The following is a 19,012-nucleotide window of genomic DNA, read 5'->3' as shown; positions in this document are numbered from 1 at the left end:
GAGATTGCTCTTGAAATTAAGTTGGCCTTGATTGCTTGGACTAGAGTCAAAAGCGGGCTTACATATGCAGTTAGGGAAACACCTAGAAATTGGCACTCTGTCATTTGGGAGAGGAAAAACAAGATGAAAATACCACTAAATGGAAACCGCCGCCGGTGGGTTGGGTCAAGTTGAATTTTGATGAGAGTTCTATCAGTAACCTGGGTCGTGCAGGGATTGGTGGCTTGATTCGAGATGCTAATGGTGGGGTATTGATGTCATTCTCGCACACGGCTGGTGTATGCGATGCTCATAAATCAGAAGTGAGGGCTTTATTGTTTTGTCTAAGATGGAATGTGAGCAATAACTTGGGTCCTCTTATTATTGAGGGGGACTCCTTGAATGCACTAGCTCGGGCATCTAATAAGAGTAGGGGTCCATGGACGCTTGAGCACATCACTGCTGAAATTCGGGATTTGCTCCACATCATTTGCCCTCAAATCCATCATATGAGAACGTTTGCCAATGAGAGGGCAGATCGTTTGGCTAAGGATGGGGTCAACTTGGCATCTATCATTGTGGATTCGTTCCTACATCGAATGGTGTCATATAGGAGGTTTGGCCGTCTCTTCGTCAACGCTATCTTGGTGGGTCTGGTATTTCTACTCTTGTATTGTTTGGGGACTTTTGGGGATTTGTTTTTCCCTTTGTAGTCGTGTATCTACGTTTCGGCTTGCTTTCTGGTTGGGGAATGTTTTCCCCCCTTTTGCTGTAAATCCCTTGTTTACATAGGAATGATAATCGTTGCCTTTAAAAAAAAGGCACTTCAAAGATAGCTTTTACAATGATAGAGCTACAAACTCAATAAACAAAAAGCCATAGAAGAATTGACAGGTAATGAAAGACAAAGCAACACCCAATATAGCTATTATGAAAGGAAGACAAGTGCTGGCTACACCCTTAAAAAAGTTACCAATGCCCACAAATAGAAATCTAGCAACACATAGCAGAAGTGTTGGGTTCAACCTAAGGCTAGAATATCTACCTCATACAGGCCTATGAGCAAATTCCTTCCTCAAACTACGATAATTGCATCTTCCTTCGGCACAAAGGTTTATGACATGAAGTTGGGTTACAACACATCCCAAATAGACATAATATCCCAAATACACATTGGGTTCAACTCAGCACAAGGATACTCGTATGAAATTAAACAGCTTTACAAGGAAGTTCCTTGTAAATGTAGAGTTTAACGCTGTTCGTAATACTGATAAGCAATTCTGACAATAATCAGGGATGGCAATGGAAAAGATGATCTCAGAGTTTTTGTAAGATAACCTGAACACCATGTTGGGGTTGAAGGGTTATGATAGTGTGAGGTGCATGAGCATAGGTGGGCGACAGCTCAAACGAGAAGTGCTGTAGAATCATGGCCAAAGCAAGCTTAGCTTCTATCAGGGCAAAGCTCTGCCCAATACATATACGTGGGCCCCAACTGAAGGGGAAGAATGAAACTTGATTCTTTGTCGCATTTGAAATACCATCTGAGAATCTCTCTGGTTTGAACTCATCCACATTGTCACCCCATATTTCAGGATCATGGTGAATAAAGAGTGTTGGCAGAGAGAGTTGTACATCAGGTGGGAAGTCGATTCCTCCGAGTGTCATTCTTTTGTAAGTGCGCCGAGTAAGTAAAGTCACAGGTGGGTATAGTCGGAGAACCTCATACAATATCATGGTTACCTGCAATAGAGATTTCAAGAATTTCATACAGCATATGGCTTCCTTTACTAATCATTGTGAAATTGCATGCTAAAACATCTAATATGTTAATATGTTTAGATTCAATGAAAGAAATAAGCAAGTAGGTGGCTTTTAACAAATTTGGATTGGGAAAACAAATCATTTCTCCTATTAGTCAACGTGTTTAAATTCATGAGATTGGGATTTGCAGCCACTAGTTTTCGTAATAGGTTTTACCTATGCCTCTGCACAAGTTGTTAATATATTGAAGAGAATGTACCAAGCAATTACTCACAATCTTTAGGTGGTTTAAGCCATCAAAGTCTGGTTTGTTTTTCCCGAAGACTTGTAAAATCTCTTCCCTTGCTTCTTGTTGCCAGGTTGGATGCATACTCAACACAACCATTGTCCAAGCCAACAAAACGGACGTTGTTTCCTGACCAGCAAAGTAGAATAGCTTGCACTCCTGTATCACGTCTTCAGTCGTCAATCCACTGCTCTTGGTGTTCCCATTTTCCTGACAGTCGTTTAAGTTGGATTCCATAAGAATTCCCAGCAAGTCGTCGTTATTGGCTTCTCCTAATTTAAGAGCCTTTTCTCTCTTTTTGATAATACCTGTCAACAGAGCTCGCACTTCTCTATCAATAGCCTTTCTCCTATTGTTATTCTTTGTGGGCAGAAACCTGTATCAATAGATAATGTTGGTCAAGTAATAGCATGTGCAGTTTATGATAATCGTCATATGGATTTCTTCCTTTCTGTTTTCCCTTGCAATGGAATTAGAAGGGTTGCTCCGTATAGCCTAGAAGTTGAAGGCAGAAGTTCTATTAAATATGACAGAAAAAGGAGGAGCCCTGCGGATCGAGCCGGTCAACACTACTCATACAGAACTTGAATCCAATGATAGGACTGGAAGTTTTTCCTGTCATTAACCTATGGAGTAGTTCAAAGAGATTCTATGGTACTTTAGTGTAGGATTCTTTTTCCACTAAATTACGTTATTGATATGATGTTCTTATTGTTAATGAACTTGGGTAAGAGAAAGTAAGTAAAATGAAAGACAAACCTGAAGCCAGGGATGTATATGGACTGAACAGCTTCGATAAGAAGCTTAGCCTGTTCTGTTTGGAGTTGGAAAATCCGCCTTCCTTCTTTGTAGTTGCTACCAAATGCTGTCTGAGAGATCACATCTCCTGTTAAAGTCTGGAGTTCAGGCCACACGTCTAATTCACAGGAGCCTTGAGAACCAACCAAGTCCTCCCATCTGCTAATCAATTCACCACAACAAGTAGAGAACGCTGGTAGCATCCGCTGCAACAAACACAAAAGATAAATTTTAACCGCTGGCGATAATGTGGGCAAAAATAACAAGAATGTCTGGTTTGTTATTAACTACAAAGCATGGAAACGGTCGCTTTTTTTTACTGTTATGAATTGGGAAATGACCTTCAATTTCTCTTGGTGGAATGCTGGGTTTATGATCCTCCTGTGTTTGGCCCACTTCTCACCCTCGTAGCTCAAAAGCCCTGTTGCCAGCAACTTTATGATTGGATTTGTTTTTAGCTTCGCAAAGTGACCAAACTTGTTTGACAGAATTTCCCTTATCAGCTCTGGATCCATTATGATCACCCTGGGATTTGTTCCAAACCAAGTAAGAGACATTTTACCTGTGTTTTACAGTAAGAGTTTTAGTACTTGGACTAATGAAAAACTCATTATATTAAAAGACAAAGATTTCTAGTACGACTGAAATGGAAACTAAGAAAGCCCAACACAATTAGACGTCAGAACAAATCCTTTCTTTTAAGTCCTGCTCTCATAATATGCAATAGAGAATGTTGAAAACCATTTCAAGTAGAACAGAGCAGATAGCATTATCATCTGAGAAAGTCCTTAAAAATGAAAACCCATTTCAAATTCTATCTCGTGTGAACAGAAAAACCTATTATTGCAGAATTAACCAACTATCCAACTTCAATCCAGCCAATTTTAAAAACAAGGCAAAAAAAAACCCTAAGGGCTAGTTTGCATGTGCAATCTATTTGAACGGTAGGTATAATTTGTGTAAACTCGTACCAGATTGCCAACCTAGCTTAGGTCTGCAATCTAATCAGATTTCAAGTGCAATTCGCTTGTAAAGTTGCAATAAGTTAACATGAATTGCACCCTCAATCCCATCAGATTGCATAACCAGTCCGGGACTGTAGTTTAATTGCATTTTGGCTGCAATTTGTATGTAAACTTGTAAAAATCTGATTCTGGTGCAGCTATATTGCAATTTTTTCCTTGGAAAATGGTTATGTTCTTTAACCCTTTCTGACAGCACTTCTGCACTGGTAGGCCTAAAATCGGTAACAGGTTATGGTAGGGCTGGGTGGTCCGAACTAACGAGCCACGACTGAGGGGCTGGTTGAGTCCTGCGCTGCACAAGAGTACAGACAAGAAAGAAAAGGGTCAGAGGACCAACCCGGAGTGATACTCCGGACGGGCGCTTCGACACTCAAGTCAGTATGAGCAGGAGTGCAGAGCAATGTCAGAGCAAAAAGCTTAGAGTTTTGGTTCTCAGTTTTTCAGGACCCTCACCTTAGCACAAGTGAAGGCTATTTATAGTGATTCTGAGCCACCTGTCTAGGACAGGTGGTAGTTCTGAGCCAGGTGGTGGCCTCTGTATGGACCAGGTTTCATACCTAAGGAGGGCAGGTGGAGGTCCCTGATTGGTCCAGGTGCCACACCTAGTGGAGACAGGTGTTGGCCTTCCAACGGTCCTTGTGAGGGCCACGTGCCAGCAGCTAATTGGATGCTGAGTTCGGATTCCCTCAGTGCTGAGTCCGGATTCCCTCAGTGCTGAGTCCGGACCCTATCAGTTGCCCCCTGGTTCTTCAAGCCATGAAAGTGGCTAGAAGAAGCAAAGAGAAGGTAAAGACAGCGTCGGGCCGGCCTTAAGACCTCCAGGCAGCTTAGGCCAGGCTCAGACTCAGCTAGGAGAAATAGTGTCCGGACAGGAGACTCCGGGCGCCCTGGCCTGGCCTTGGCGTTTGGCCTGAAGGAGTACGACCGGGCAGAAGGCATTCGGCTATCCAGTACGGCTAAATTTTTGACCAGAGGTCTGGGCGGCCAGGCGTCCTGGACGTCCTTGGTTCAGGAAGTTATGTGGTCCTGTTCGGTTAAGGCTGTGAACGGCCAGCCGGGCAGGTCTTTGCTGGTAAAGCTTTTTGTCGCCTAGCGCTTTTGTCGTCTGGCGAACGCGTCATATCCTGTCCGGACAGCCGGACAGGTCTTTTGTCTTCTAGCGCTTTTGTCGTCTAGCGAACGCGCCATATCCTGTTCGGACAGCCGGACAGGTCTTTTGTCGTCTAGCGCGTTTGTCGTCTAGCGAACGCGCCATATCCTGTCCGGACAGCCGGACAGGTCTTTTGTCTTCTGAATGCACCATATCCTGTCCGGACAGCCGGACAGGTCTTTTGTCGCGTAGCGCTTTTGTCGTCTAGCGAACGCGCCATATCCTGTCCGGACAGCCGGACAGGTCTTTTGTCTTCTGAATGCACCATATCCTGTCCGGACAGCCGGACAGGTCTTTTGTCGCGTAGCGCTTTTGTCGTCTAGCGAACGCGCCATATCCTGTCCGGACAGCCGGACAGGTCTTTTGTCTGGTAGCGCTTTTGTCGTCTAGCGAACGCGCCATATCCTGTCCGGACAGCCGGACAGGTCTTTTGTCGCCTAGCGCTTTTGTCGTCTAGCGAACGCGCCATATCCTGTCCGGACAGCCGGACAGGTCTTTTGTCGTCTAGCGCGTTTGTCGTCTAGCGAACGCGCCATATCCTGTCCGGACAGCCGGACAGGTCTTTTGTCTTCTAGCGCTTTTGTCGTCTAGCAAACGCGCCATATCCTGTCCGGACAGCCGGACAGGTCTTTTGTCGTCTAGCGCGTTTGTCGTCTAGCGAACGCGCCATATCCTGTCCGGACAGCCGGACAGGTCTTTTGTCTTCTGAATGCACCATATCCTGTCCGGACAGCCGGACAGGTCTTTTGTCGCGTAGCGCTTTTGTCGTCTAGCGAACGCGCCATATCCTGTCCGGACAGCCGGACAGGTCTTTTGTCTTCTGAATGCACCATATCCTGTCCGGACAGCCGGACAGGTCTTTTGTCGCGTAGCGCTTTTGTCGTCTAGCGAACGCGCCATATCCTGTCCGGACAACCGGACAGGTCTTTTGTCTTCTGAATTATCCTGTCCGGACAGCCGGACAGGTCTTTTGTCTTCTAAATGCGCCATATCCTGTCCGGACAGCCGGACAGGTCTTTTGTCTTCTAGCGCTTTTGTCGTCTAGCGAACGCGCCATATCCTGTCCGGACAGCCGGACAGGTCTTTTGTCTTTTAAATGCGCCATATCCTGTCCGGACAGCCGGACAGGTCTTTTGTCTTCTGGCGCTTTGGGACCTGTGCCTTGTATTTAATGCAAACGGCGCATTTAATGCGGACGGCGCATTTAATGCGAACGGCGCATTTAATGCGGCAGGCGACGTGGCGCACTCCGGCTGGCGGAAAGGGGCGGGATTTTTCCCGCTCTTCCCAGCCTCTCTATAAATACTGAAGTTTACTCTTCATTTCTTACTTTTCATCTTTTACTTTTCATCTTTTACTCTCCTCCTCCTCTGTTCGGCCATTCAAGTTTTCTGCCCGCTTCGGATCAGTGAGCCCGGAGGTCCTCGTCCAACACTTCAGTTCGGTAATCTTTCTAGCTTTTCTTTTCTTCCCTTTTTTATGTCTAGCACTAGTTCGGAGACGGACTCCAGCTCAAAGGAGTCCGGTTCGACCAGTACCACCACGGGGTCCGGGGCGTCGGAGAGGGCGGTGCCGGCCTCACCTATAGTGGAGGCCGGTATTGAGGGCGAAGAGCTAGTAATTGTAATAGACGAGGAGAGCGGTGAGGAAATGAGTGTGGACTTAGACACAATCCCGGCCTGTGGGGACGGACCGGACCGGGTAGAAACCAGCGACGATGATGAGGACGTCGAAGCGGCAGTTCCTCAATCGTCGCGCATGCCAGTCGAGGTGATAGCGGAGGCACAGATGGAAGCCAACCCGCAGTATAACATCGGGGCCCTATACGAGGTGAACCATCTGTGGCCGAACAGGCTTCAGATCGTCAGGGACAAATACTGTATTCCTAGCCGGTACATTCTGAGGGCGGCTGTCGAAGGGGATCGGGCCAGCAACGATAGCGCAGACCTCTGCGTATATGAAGAGGCCTTACGGGCCGGGCTTAGGCTCCCCTTCCACCCCTTTTTTGCGGACGCACTGAATTATTACGGGCTGGCAGTTACACAGGTCGTCCCAAACTCTTGGAGAACGCTGATCGGCTTCTTGTACCTTCTTGAAGTCCGGCTCCGTAGGAACCCCACCGTGCCCGTCTTCAGGATGTGTGCGCACCTGAAGAGGCATAAGGACGGCGGCTGGATCTACATTAGCCAGAGGCCTGAAATGAAAATGATCACTGGGATACCTTCTTCCATTCACACATGGAAGAACAGGTTCTTCTATGTAAAGGACACCGTGCCGGGCTCGCACTGGCCGTTCTCATTACAATGGAGAACGCCGGACACTCGCCGCCTTAGTAAGAAACCAGCCCTCGAGGACTATGACCATATGACCTTCGCTCTGATCAAAGAAGAGCTCAAGCGAGGTCCAATACATTGCTCAGAGTTCGAGGAAGAGGCCGAGCTGGTCGCACTCGGGGTCAGTCGTGCGACGCCGGCACGTACGTAGATCTTTTAGGATAACATTTTGTTTTTCTGAAGTGTTCTTCAATTTTCATATTTCTGACTGCGCTCCGTTCTCTTTTGCAGAAATGGTGAAGCAGATGTCCCTTTTGGACAGAATCAAGCAGTCCTCGGGCGCGTCCCCAGCGCAGGAGCAGCCCCAGGCAAAGGGCAAGAAGAGGAAGGTGCCGGAGTCGACTCCGCCGATGGTCGCACTGGCTAAGCCTCTGAAAAGCAGCCGGGCGACGCATAAGCTTGCCCTATCGAGCCGGGCAGATACCACGGGTCAGAGCTCCAAGTCCGGAGCGGCGACAGGGCCAAAACACGGCGGGGCAGTACTGGGTATCCCGGCCACCGCATCGGTTGGAGGCGACAACGTCTTCCGCCCGAACTGGGCCGTGCAGAAAACGGACACCGGCCTGGGGGATACCCGGGTGGCCACAGAGTTGATGTACAAGGGCGTCCTCCCACGCGACCGGTTAGAAGTCGAAAAAGAGGTGCCGGAGACCTGCGAAGCGGCAATCAGCTCCGCCCTCTATCAACTCCAGGTCTACTCAAGGGATATGGCCAAGAAGCGATATCTCTTCTCCGAGACGATCACAAGGATCGAGTCCGAAAAGGCCCAGCTCCAGAAGGAGAACGGCGAGCTCACTGAAGCCGTCCAGATCAAAGAAGCCGAACTCAACAGCTTACAGGACGAACTGCAGAGGGTCAAAAATCAGGCCGTGCAGGATCTCCTAAGTTCGGCAGAGAGGGCCGGAAGGAAGGAGAAGGCGGCCGTGGAGAAGGCCGTGAAGGAAACCGAGGAGAGGAAGGAGGCTCAGCACTTCGACTTAGGCCTCCAGGCTTACAGGGCGGGTTTCCTTCTCTGCTCCGAGCAGGTGAAGAAGCTTCACCCCGACATCTCCTTGGACGGGCTAACCGTCCCGTATGCACCTCCGGAGGAGGAGGAAGATGAGGAGGAAGACGAACCGGACTCCTCCCGGCCTATTGAGTTAGATGCGGAGGTGACTGTGGCCGCCGTCTCCTCTGCGGAGGGCGGCGAGCTTGCAACCCTCACTCCCACAGAGGTCGTCACCGAGGTGGTGGCAGACGAGGAGGCCTGAGTAGCCGCCTTCTTTCTTTTTGGTGATATGTTTTTTTTTGCACAGTTTGTAATGCCTATTCTTTGTAAGCCAGCTCGACGAAGAGAGCAATTTTGTAATATGAATACTGAATACAAATACATTTTTGTTCAACTGTCTGTACGGCATTCTTATTTTTTGTACGCATTATTTCTGTGCTGCATCGAGAACCGAGCTGGAAATATTTGAAGGTGGTTTCCACTGCGGGCGTCCTGGCTGGAACCGTTCTCCAAGCCACTAGGATGAGCCGGAGTGCACCACTACTGCTCGTCCTAAGTCTGCGAGAACCGAGCTGGAAGCTTGGTACTCAAACACTTAGGAAATATTTGAAGGTGGTTTCCACTGCGGGCGTCCTGGCTGGAACTGATCTCCAAGCCACTAGGATGAGCCGGAGTGCACCACTACTGCTCGTCCTAAGTCTGCGAGAACCGAGCTGGAAGCTTGGTACCCAAACACTTAGGAAATATTTGAAGGTGGTTTCCACTGCGGGCGTCCTGGCTGGAACTGATCTCCAAGCCATTAGGATGAGCCGGAGTGCACCACTACTGCTCGTCCTAAGTCTGCGAGAACCGAGCTGGAAGCTTGGTACTCAAACACTTAGGAAATATTTGAAGGTGGTTTCCACTGCGGGCGTCCTGGCTGGAACTGATCTCCAAGCCACTAGGATGAGCCGGAGTGCACCACTACTGCTCGTCCTAAGTCTGCGAGAACCGAGCTGGAAGCTTGGTACTCAAACACTTAGGAAATATTTGAAGGTTGTTTCCACTGCGGGCGTCCTGGCTGGAACTGATCTCCAAGCCACTAGGATGAGCCGGAGTGCACCACTACTGCTCGTCCTAAGTCTGCGAGAACCGAGCTGGGAGCTTGGTACTCAAACACTTAGGAAATATTTGAAGGTGGTTTCCACTGCGGGCGTCCTGGCTGGAACTGATCTCCAAGCCACTAGGATGAGCCGGAGTGCACCACTACTGCTCGTCCTAAGTCTGCGAGAACCGAGCTGGAAGCTTGGTACTCAAACACTTAGGAAATATTTGAAGGTGGTTTCCACTGCGGGCGTCCTGGCTGGAACTGATCTCCAAGCCACTAGGATGAGCCGGAGTGCACCACTACTGCTCGTCCTAAGTCTGCGAGAACCGAGCTGGAAGCTTGGTACTCAAACACTTAGGAAATATTTGAAGGTGGTTTCCACTGCGGGCGTCCTGGCTGGAACTGATCTCCAAGCCACTAGGATGAGCCGGAGTGCACCACTACTGCTCGTCCTAAGTCTGCGAGAACCGAGCTGGGAGCTTGGTACTCAAACACTTAGGAAATATTTGAAGGTGGTTTCCACTGCGGGCGTCCTGGCTGGAACTGATCTCCAAGCCACTAGGATGAGCCGGAGTGCACCACTACTGCTCGTCCTAAGTCTGCGAGAACCGAGCTGGAAGCTTGGTACTCAAACACTTAGGAAATATTTGAAGGTGGTTTCCACTGCGGGCGTCCTGGCTGGAACTGATCTCCAAGCCACTAGGATGAGCCGGAGTGCACCACTACTGCTCGTCCTAAGTCTGCGAGAACCGAGCTGGAAGCTTGGTACTCAAACACTTAGGAAATATTTGAAGGTGGTTTCCACTGCGGGCGTCCTGGCTGGAACTGATCTCCAAGCCACTAGGATGAGCCGGAGTGCACCACTACTGCTCGTCCTAAGTCTGCGAGAACCGAGCTGGGAGCTTGGTACTCAAACACTTAGGAAATATTTGAAGGTGGTTTCCACTGCGGGCGTCCTGGCTGGAACTGATCTCCAAGCCACTAGGATGAGCCGGAGTGCACCACTGCTGTTATATGCTGATGTCTACATAAGTTACTCAAAGAGGGACACTTGTTCGGGAAACTTATTTTATTCATTCCAGAACTTGGATGATTACAGCAGTTCTTTACAAGCCTATGAAGGCAAACAAAATTACTGATAGTAGATCCGAAGATTTCTAGAATTCCAGGCGTGTGGTAGCATCTGTTCGTCGAGGGACTCTAACCGATAGCTTCCTGGGCGGATGACTTCTTTGATTCGGTATGGTCCTTCCCAAGTCGGAGAGAGCTTGCCCACGCTTCTTGGCTGGGAAACGGAGGCTTTCCTCAGGACTAGGTGGCCGGCACGGAATTCTCTTGGTCGGATCTTGACGTCGTGATATCTGGATATTTTCTGCTTATAGGCCGCCGACCTGATCTGAGATTCCTCACGGACTTCTTCAAGCAAGTCAAGGTTGGCACGGAGTCCGTCCCCGTTGAGCTGCTCACTGAAATGGACGAACCTTGGGGAGGGGACGCCGATGTCAACCGGGATCACTGCTTCTGTTCCGAAGGAGAGATTGAAGGGCGACTCGCCTGTGGCCGTACGCGGAGTGGTCCGATACGCCCAGAGCACATGATACAGTTCGTCTGCCCAACGCCCGGCCTTGCCATCCAGTCTCTTCTTTATCCCCTGCAAGAGGGTCCTGTTCGTCACCTCTGTTTGCCCATTCGTCTGAGGATGTGCCACAGATGTGAATCTCTGCTCTATGTGCAGGTCAGAACAAAACTTTCGGAAGTTCCTCGAGTCGAACTGCTTGCCATTGTCCGTTATGAGGACCCGGGGGATTCCGAACCTGCACACCACTGATTTCCAGAAGAAGTTCTGTACATTCTGCTCTGTGATCTTGGCCAGAGGCTCTGCTTCTACCCATTTGGTGAAATAATCAATAGCGACAACGACGAACTCACGACCTCCCGAGGCCGGCGGAAAGGGGCCCAGAATATCCATTCCCCATACTGCGAAGGGAAGAGGACTGATGATCGGGGCCATCGGAACGGGTGGCTGGTGGACAGTCGGAGAGAACTTCTGGCACTTCTCACACTTTTTCACAAGGCTCAGCGCGTCCTTCCTCAATGTAGGCCAGTACAGACCTCTCAGGAGGACTTTAATGGCGAGGGCCTTGCCCCCGAGGTGCTCTCCGCAGATTCCTTCATGGGTTTCCTGCAGGGCTAACAAGGCATCACTGGGGCGAAGACACTTCAAATACGGGAGGGTATACGACCTCTTGTATAGAGTCTCGCCATCCAGTGAAAACCTCGCTGCCCTCTGCGTGACCTTACGGGCCTCCTATCTCTCTCCAGGGAGCTCTCCGCTGCGCAGATACCTGATTATCTCATCCATCCAGCACGGCTTATCGTCAATCTGCATCACCACGACGGACTGGGCATCGATACTGGACCTCTTCAGAAACTCCATGCGAATTTCTCTAAGGGCGGTGTAACCTGAGGCTGCAAGCTTTGATAGCACATCTGCCTTTACATTCTCTGCTCGGGGGATTCTGACGACCTCAAAGCTCTTGAAATGAACGGCCAGACTGCGAACCCTTCCCAAGTACTTGATCATTCGCTCTTCACGGGCTTCGTATACTCCCTGGATCTGACAGACGACCAGCTGTGAATCGCAGTACGCCCTTAACCTCTGAGCACGGGTCTGCACAACGAGATTCATCCCGGCTATGAGCGCTTCATATTCTGCTTCATTGTTGGACGCACGGAAACCAAACCTCAGGGCGTAGTTCAGGACGAAGTCCTCTGGTCCAGTGAGAACTAGTCCTGCACCACACCCTGTCTTGTTCGATGACCCGTCCACATAAACTTCCCAGAGCGGCTCTTCATCAAAAACTGGGTGCGCGATGACGGACTCAGTCCCGGGGGGCGGTGATGCTCTGGAGACGACTCGAGGCTCCGGTACAGCCAGCTCTGCTTCTGGAGATGGAACTGCTACCAGCCCGGGGTCTGGGTCCGGAACTGTGCACTCGGCTATGAAGTCAGCGAGAATCTGAGCTTTGATCGCCGGCCTGGGTAGATACTTGATATCAAACTCACTGAGCTCCACGGCCCACTTGACAAGTCGGCCCGAAGTGTCTGGCCGGTGGAGGATCTGTCTGAGAGGCTGCCCTGTCAAGACCTTGATTGTGTGCGCCTGAAAGTACGGCCTTAGCTTCCGGGCCGCCATAATGAGGGCGCACACGAGCTTCTCTACTCGCTGATATCTGGTCTCTGCATCGTGGAGGACCTTGCTGACATAATAGATCGGCTTTTGCTGGTTAGGCTCTTCTTTGATCAGTACTGCTGCAACTGCCAAGGGTCCCGCTGAGAGGTACAGAATCAGCTCTTCTCCTGGCTCCGGCGTGGACAACAAGGGGGGGGAGGATAAGTACTGCTTCAACTCCTCGAACGCTGCTTGACATTCCGGAGTCCAGGGCGTGGTTTTTATACCTTTGATCGCATTGAAGAACGGGAGGCATCTCTCGGCGGATTTTGAAATAAACCGCCCCAGAGCTGCCACCAGCCCGGTCAGCCGCTGTACTTCTCTGATAGTGTTGGGAGGAGTCAGCTCCATTACTGCCTTGATCTTCTCCGGATTCGCCTCTATTCCTCTCTGGCTTACCATGAAGCCCAGGAATTTGCCTGCTCCGACGCCAAACGTACACTTGGTCGGATTAAGCTTCATGTTGTGTTCCCTCAAGACTTGGAAGGCCTCTTCGAGGTCGGAGACGTGGTTGGAAGCACTTCTGCTCTTTACTAGCATATCATCAACGTAGACCTCCATGTTCCGACCGATCTGATTTCTGAACAGCTTGTTGACGAGACGCTGGTAAGTGGCTCCTGCATTCTTCAGTCCGAAAGGCATCACCCGATAGCAATAAGTCCCCTGGTCGGTAACGAATGATGTCTTCGGGATGTCTGACTCGTACATTCTGATTTGATTGTATCCTGAGAAAGCATCCATGAAACTGAGCAGCTCGTGACCTGCTGTAGCGTCAATGAGCTGGTCTATTTTTGGGAGTGGGTAGCTGTCCTTTGGGCAGGCCTTGTTCAGGTCTGTGAAGTCTATACAGGTCCTCCACTTCCCGTTGGACTTTTTCACCATCACCACATTCGCGAGCCAGTCCGGATACTGGATCTCACGGATGAAATCGGCCTTCAAAAGCCTCTCCACCTCTTCTCTGATGGCTCTCCGCCTTTCTGGCGCAAAGTGTCTCCGCTTCTGCTTCACGGGCTTGCAGGTCTGATCGACACCGAGCTCGTGGGTGCTAATCGACGGGTCAATGCCGGGCATGTCTGAAGGAGCCCAGGCAAAGACATCTGCATTGGTTCTGAGGAACTGAGCGAGATCCTGCTGCGCGGCCTCTGGCAGGGCAGAGCCGATCTGGAAAACCCTCTGTTCGTCATCGATGTTCAATTGAATAGAGATGAGGTCCTCTGCGGGCTCGTTGACTGTGACCTGCGCTTCGTCTCTCAGATCGTACAGCTCGATTGGAAGAGACTCAGACGCATTCTTCCCTCTCAGCGCTGCCGCATAGCATTGTCTTGATTGAGGCTGATCCCCTCTGACTTCACCTACGCCTCCTGGCGTAATGAACTTCATCTTCTGATGATAAGCGGAGGGAATAGCTCGGAGGAGGTTCTGGCCGGGGCGTCCTAGAATGGCATTATAGGCCGACTTGGCCTTAACCACCAGGAAGGTCACCATTGCGAAGGACTGGCGGGGCGGCTCCCCGATAAGAACTGGAAGCTCAATCTGCCCTTCGACCTTGACAACTTCTCCTGAGAACCCGAACAGATCTGAGTTGGCCGGCTTCAGACGGTCAGCTCCGATCATCATCTGTTCGAAGGCGTGATAGTAGAGGATGTCGGCGGAGCTCCCGTTGTCGACCAGGATCTTCTTCATTTCCCAGTTCGCCACTAGCATTGTGACGACCAGGGCATCATCGTGCGGGAGGATCAGACCGTCAAGATCTGCCTCCGAAAAGGATATCTCATTTTCTGGCTCGGCCCTCTTGCTGCAGGCATGGACGGCGTTGACCTGCCGGGCATAGGTTCTGCGGGCCGATGAAGAGGTCCCTCCCGCGGTCGGCCCTCCTGAAATGGTACCAATAACACCATGAGGTTGAAGTTGAGGTTGAGGTACCTGAGGAGGGAGAACGGCCGGGGCAGGAGCCTGGAGGCGGTCGCCCAGGGGTTGGGCGTCTCGAGGGCTTCGGTCTCTGGGCCTCGGGTTGTCCTGGCGCTCCCTTCTGTTGTCATTATTTTTTAAGTACCTCCCAAGGTACCCTCTGCTTATCAGCTGCTCGATCTCCTCCTTGAGATGAATGCAGGCGTTGGTGTCGTGGCCGTGGCTCTTATGGAACCGGCAATACCTGGACATATCTTGGGTGCCCGCCTCTGGCGTCTGCTTCTTCGGCCATCGGATGAAGTCTTCTTTCCGAATGGCTGCCAAAATTTGAGCCCTAGATGCGGTGAGCGGCGTGTAGCGCTCCCTCGTCGGGGGGCTCCTCTCCTTTCGAGGCCGAGGGGAGCTCCTTTCCTTCCGGGACGGGCTGCTCTCCTTCCTCTGGGGTCTGTCATCCCTACGCTGCTTGGCGGGGTTCTTCTCCTCTGGTCTTCTCTTGCTGACGGAATCCAGGGCAGCGAGAGTCTCCTCGACGGAGATGTACTCTTCCGCCCCGGTCATCAGATCTGCCAAGGACTGCGGATTGCGTCGAGCGACTGCTCTTCTGAAGTCGGTGGACCGGGCTCCGGCCAGAAGAGCATTCGTTGCCGCGGAGGGATCCAGGTTGGGCACCTGCAGGGCCTCCCTGTTGAACCGGCCAACGAACGCTTTTAAGGCCTCGCCGTCTTCCTGCCTCAGGGCCATCAGTGAAGCCGTTGTCTTTCGAGGTCTTCTGCTGCTCATGAAATGCCGGGCCAGGTCGTCCCCGAAGTCGTCGAAATTGTCCACAGACTTGGGCTTCAGCCGTGAGTACCAGTCTCTCGCGGCTCCAGTTAATGTGGTGGGGAGTGCCCTGCAAAGGAACCCGTCCGACGCCCCGTGGAGAAGCATCGTAGTCCTGAAGGTCTGCAGATGATCCACGGGATCGGTGGTCCCATCGTACTGCGGGATCTGCGGCATCTTGAAGCCCAAGGGGACTGCCGCACCGAGTACCCTGTCTGTGAAAGGGGGATTGCTACTGAAGATCCTTGAAGCAGGGCGGCCATGATCTCTAGCCAGCTCTTCGATTCTATTATCGATCTTCTGGATTCTCAGTAACATCGGATCATCCCTCTGTTCGGCCAGACGGGCAGGTCTACTCCTTACGGCTGATGGGCTCCTTGCGGATCCGGACTGGCTGAGGGGACTCCTTCGCCGGTGCCGCGATCCCTCTCCGTGCATAGGGTCTCTCTTGCTGCCACGTTTCTGCACGGAGGGAGATCGTGACCGGTGATGCTGACGAGGCTCAGGGCGCACGTTCCTGTCCCGCGAGCGGTGGTCTCTTCTTGTGGAGTGACGAGTTTGGTCGCGGGGTGGAGACGCGCGTTCTCTGCGGGAGCTTTCTCCCCTCTGAACGGGTCGAGAAACCTCGACTGGGTGTTGCTGGAGTGCGGGGGCCGCATTCCTGAACTGCGCAACTACGGCAGTCATTTCCTGAAAAAGGGCCCGCATCTCCCTTGGGGTTGGGGTAGGGTCTGAGTGGTCCGAGTGGGGCGAAGTTCGCTCCACGGCCGCCCCGACCTCCACCTGTGAGGCCAGACGCTCACTTTGTCCTTCACGGGGGGCCGTAGCCCGGGTAGCCCGAGAAGTCGGAGGTGCTCGCTTGCCGGTCTGTCCTACCATTTTTATCTGGGTGAGATTTCGAACAGCTTTTTGTTGCGTGGTCCCACGGATGGCGCCAATTCTGTTAGGCCTAAAATCGGTAACAGGTTATGGTAGGGCTGGGTGGTCCGAACTAACGAGCCACGACTGAGGGGCTGGTTGAGTCCTGCGCTGCACAAGAGTACAGACAAGAAAGAAAAGGGTCAGAGGACCAACCCGGAGTGATACTCCGGACGGGCGCTTCGACACTCAAGTCAGTATGAGCAGGAGTGCAGAGCAATGTCAGAGCAAAAAGCTTAGAGTTTTGGTTCTCAGTTTTTCAGGACCCTCACCTTAGCACAAGTGAAGGCTATTTATAGTGATTCTGAGCCACCTGTCTAGGACAGGTGGTAGTTCTGAGCCAGGTGGTGGCCTCTGTATGGACCAGGTTTCATACCTAAGGAGGGCAGGTGGAGGTCCCTGATTGGTCCAGGTGCCACACCTAGTGGAGACAGGTGTTGGCCTTCCAACGGTCCTTGTGAGGGCCACGTGCCAGCAGCTAATTGGATGCTGAGTTCGGATTCCCTCAGTGCTGAGTCCGGACCCTATCATGCACTTTCAGGGGCTGTTTTGGATGTAGGGATTTTTTTTTCAGGATTGTCCCAAACGGCCATCCTCTTATTGGATTGTGTAACAAATTAGGAAAATGATTATTTTTCAAATGGATTCTAGGAAAATGATTATTTCCTCCCTGTTTTTCATATATATATATATATATATATATATATATATATATATATATATATTCCTTTCTTTCGTTCACCCCACCTACAAAAACTCAGAGTCATGAGTCAACCGAATGTTCAATCACATAAATGCAGACATCAACAGCCATTAGATTTGCAACTGCTTTTTGAAACACAATCTTGATCGGATAATCCTCAGCGATCTTACGCATGGCATGACATGACATGACATGACATGTTTGCGTGGTACAAAGAAATGTGCATGTTCTACAAGATCAACGGTCTAGAATGCACGTAAATTTCTCCATGTGGGACCCAAGCATTGATCACCGCAACGACCAGCCTTAGTCATTTTCTTTATCACAGGACCCTACTCGGCTAGGCTCGTTAAGCTCAAAAGCCTAGCTCAGGCTCGGTCAGGCTCGCAAGATAAGAGCCTTATCGAGCTCGGATTATATTAATTTCACACCCCTCATCTTCCCTGAAGAGCCCTACCTAGTATTTTTTGACTACTCTTTTTACACTAGGGGATAGTCCAAGTCATATGGGGTTTCAAAAAAAAGTGACATATATTGCCTCCCCTTTTCACTCCCTGGACAACTCTTTTTAGTATATATATATTTAAATATATCAAATTTTTAACGAGTCTTAACGAGCCGAGCCTGGCCTAACTCGGGCTCGGCTCGTTAAGCTTAACGAGCCTGGCCAGCCGGCCTACTAGTTAAGGATTCGAGCCGAGCTCGAGCGAAGCTTCCCAGCCCAGCGAAAATTGACACCCTTAATTGTATTAGAAAACTTGGCACATTCCGAAACTCATTTTTTTTTTAAAGAAGAGAGAAGAGGCGTAAAGCAACAGGGCACAAATAACAGTTTCTGAAACAAAAATCAGAAACATGAAAATTGAGAAAGGAACTAATCAAGTGTCAAAACCCATGGCTCCGAGTTTGGATAACGTTTGATTTAAGAAACACATATAAAATTGGTGGAATTTCAATATAAAATCATCAAGCAGGATAGCAGATTCCAGGAAAAACCCACAAATTGAAATTAGACCAGAAAGTGGGAACAATTTTTTTTTTTCAAGAACAGTAAGGCAGGACACGAATGGAACAAAATATCAAAGAAACCCCATAAAAATATAAAATAAAAAACTAAGAGAAAATGGGAAAAAATACCGTATTTCTTAATCGTTTCATATTGGAATGGATGGACACGTGGAGCGATCTGGTGAGACAGATTCATAGGTTTTGATTGTTCTTTCATCCTGGCGCTGAAGATATCCTTTAAGTTGCCGGACAACAATTTGTAGGGAGGGCCTTCGATCCCTTGCTCCTTCAAATACCTCTCCAGCTTCATGGGTCTCCACCAAATCCAGTAAACTAATCTCCAAGTCCATGAAACTAGCAAAACGCAAGAAATCAACAGAGAAATGGACAGAAAATCACCCATTTTTTTCCCTTTACAGTCTCTGCTCGGTGCTCTTTCCTAAGAAGAGAAAATCAGAAAAGCTCCCCAACGAACAGGACAGCCGACATAAGTGCAAATTGCAATGAAACGGCTCTTCCTTTTCATTAAACTACGGGTAGGCCCTTCTACAGGTGAGTTCTAATATCATTCGCCCAAGTATCCTTCTCCTAGGTCCCACTGAACATCTCACGATCGTTCATCTTGTGGGCTGGGTCCCACTTTTAATGGATGATGCTACTAATGGAAAGGTATTCGTAGCATTTCTGTCTTTTATTCGGGAAATTTTCATTTTTTTTTTGGTGAAACTTACAAATCGCAATAATCAACAGATCAAAATTTTTATGCTGTGTTCAAATTAGTTTGGATTGGTTTTTTGAATTTAAATTCCTTATGAATAACATTTTATTCCTTTTACAAGGGGACTTTGCTGTTCTTTTTAGTCTGGATTGCAACTGAAAATTTTGAGATTAGTAAGGATGAGTTGTGATCAAGTAACAGAAATTACACTTAAGCATGAAACGGAACAAAAAACTCCACTGTAGTTAGCACATTGCTGTTAATAATGCCCTTGGTTTTGTAGATATGGATTGATC

General features: G+C 49.9%; 1 protein-coding gene across 1 annotated transcript; it reads right to left on the bottom strand.

The window, feature by feature from the left end:
- Window positions 1-1,128: 1,128 nt before the first annotated feature.
- On the bottom strand, window positions 1,129-18,543 carry LOC143861998 (cytochrome P450 CYP72A616-like). Its single transcript, XM_077372987.1, has 5 exons — window positions 18,128-18,543; window positions 3,169-3,389; window positions 2,789-3,033; window positions 2,018-2,405; window positions 1,129-1,722 (listed from the first exon to the last, which is right to left on the bottom strand). The coding sequence occupies exons 1-5, from the start codon at window positions 18,399-18,401 to the stop codon at window positions 1,297-1,299; spliced, it is 1,554 nt and encodes a 517-aa protein (XP_077229102.1). The 5' UTR covers window positions 18,402-18,543; the 3' UTR covers window positions 1,129-1,296.
- Between the last annotated feature and the right edge of the window lie 469 nt (window positions 18,544-19,012).

This window comes from Tasmannia lanceolata, unplaced genomic scaffold (genome assembly GCF_043159265.1).
Source record: "Tasmannia lanceolata isolate RefF3 unplaced genomic scaffold, GAP_Taslan_0.1 ptg000037l, whole genome shotgun sequence".
Lineage (NCBI taxonomy): Eukaryota > Viridiplantae > Streptophyta > Magnoliopsida > Canellales > Winteraceae > Tasmannia > Tasmannia lanceolata.
This window is presented reverse-complemented; position numbering and strand designations above follow the sequence as displayed.

What these genes read in the sequence shown, in the direction of transcription:
- LOC143861998 (XM_077372987.1), bottom strand. Translation starts at nt 18,401, where the DNA reads ATGGGTGATTTTCTGTCCATTTCTCTGTTGATTTCTTGCGTTTTGCTA. An exon ending in TCCACCAAGAGAAATTGAAG is followed by an intron (nt 3,034 to 3,168) that starts GTCATTTCCCAA and finishes TGTTTGTTGCAG; the next exon opens with CGGATGCTACCAGCGTTCTC. An exon ending in ATATACATCCCTGGCTTCAG is followed by an intron (nt 2,406 to 2,788) that starts GTTTGTCTTTCA and finishes CTATTGATACAG; the next exon opens with GTTTCTGCCCACAAAGAATA.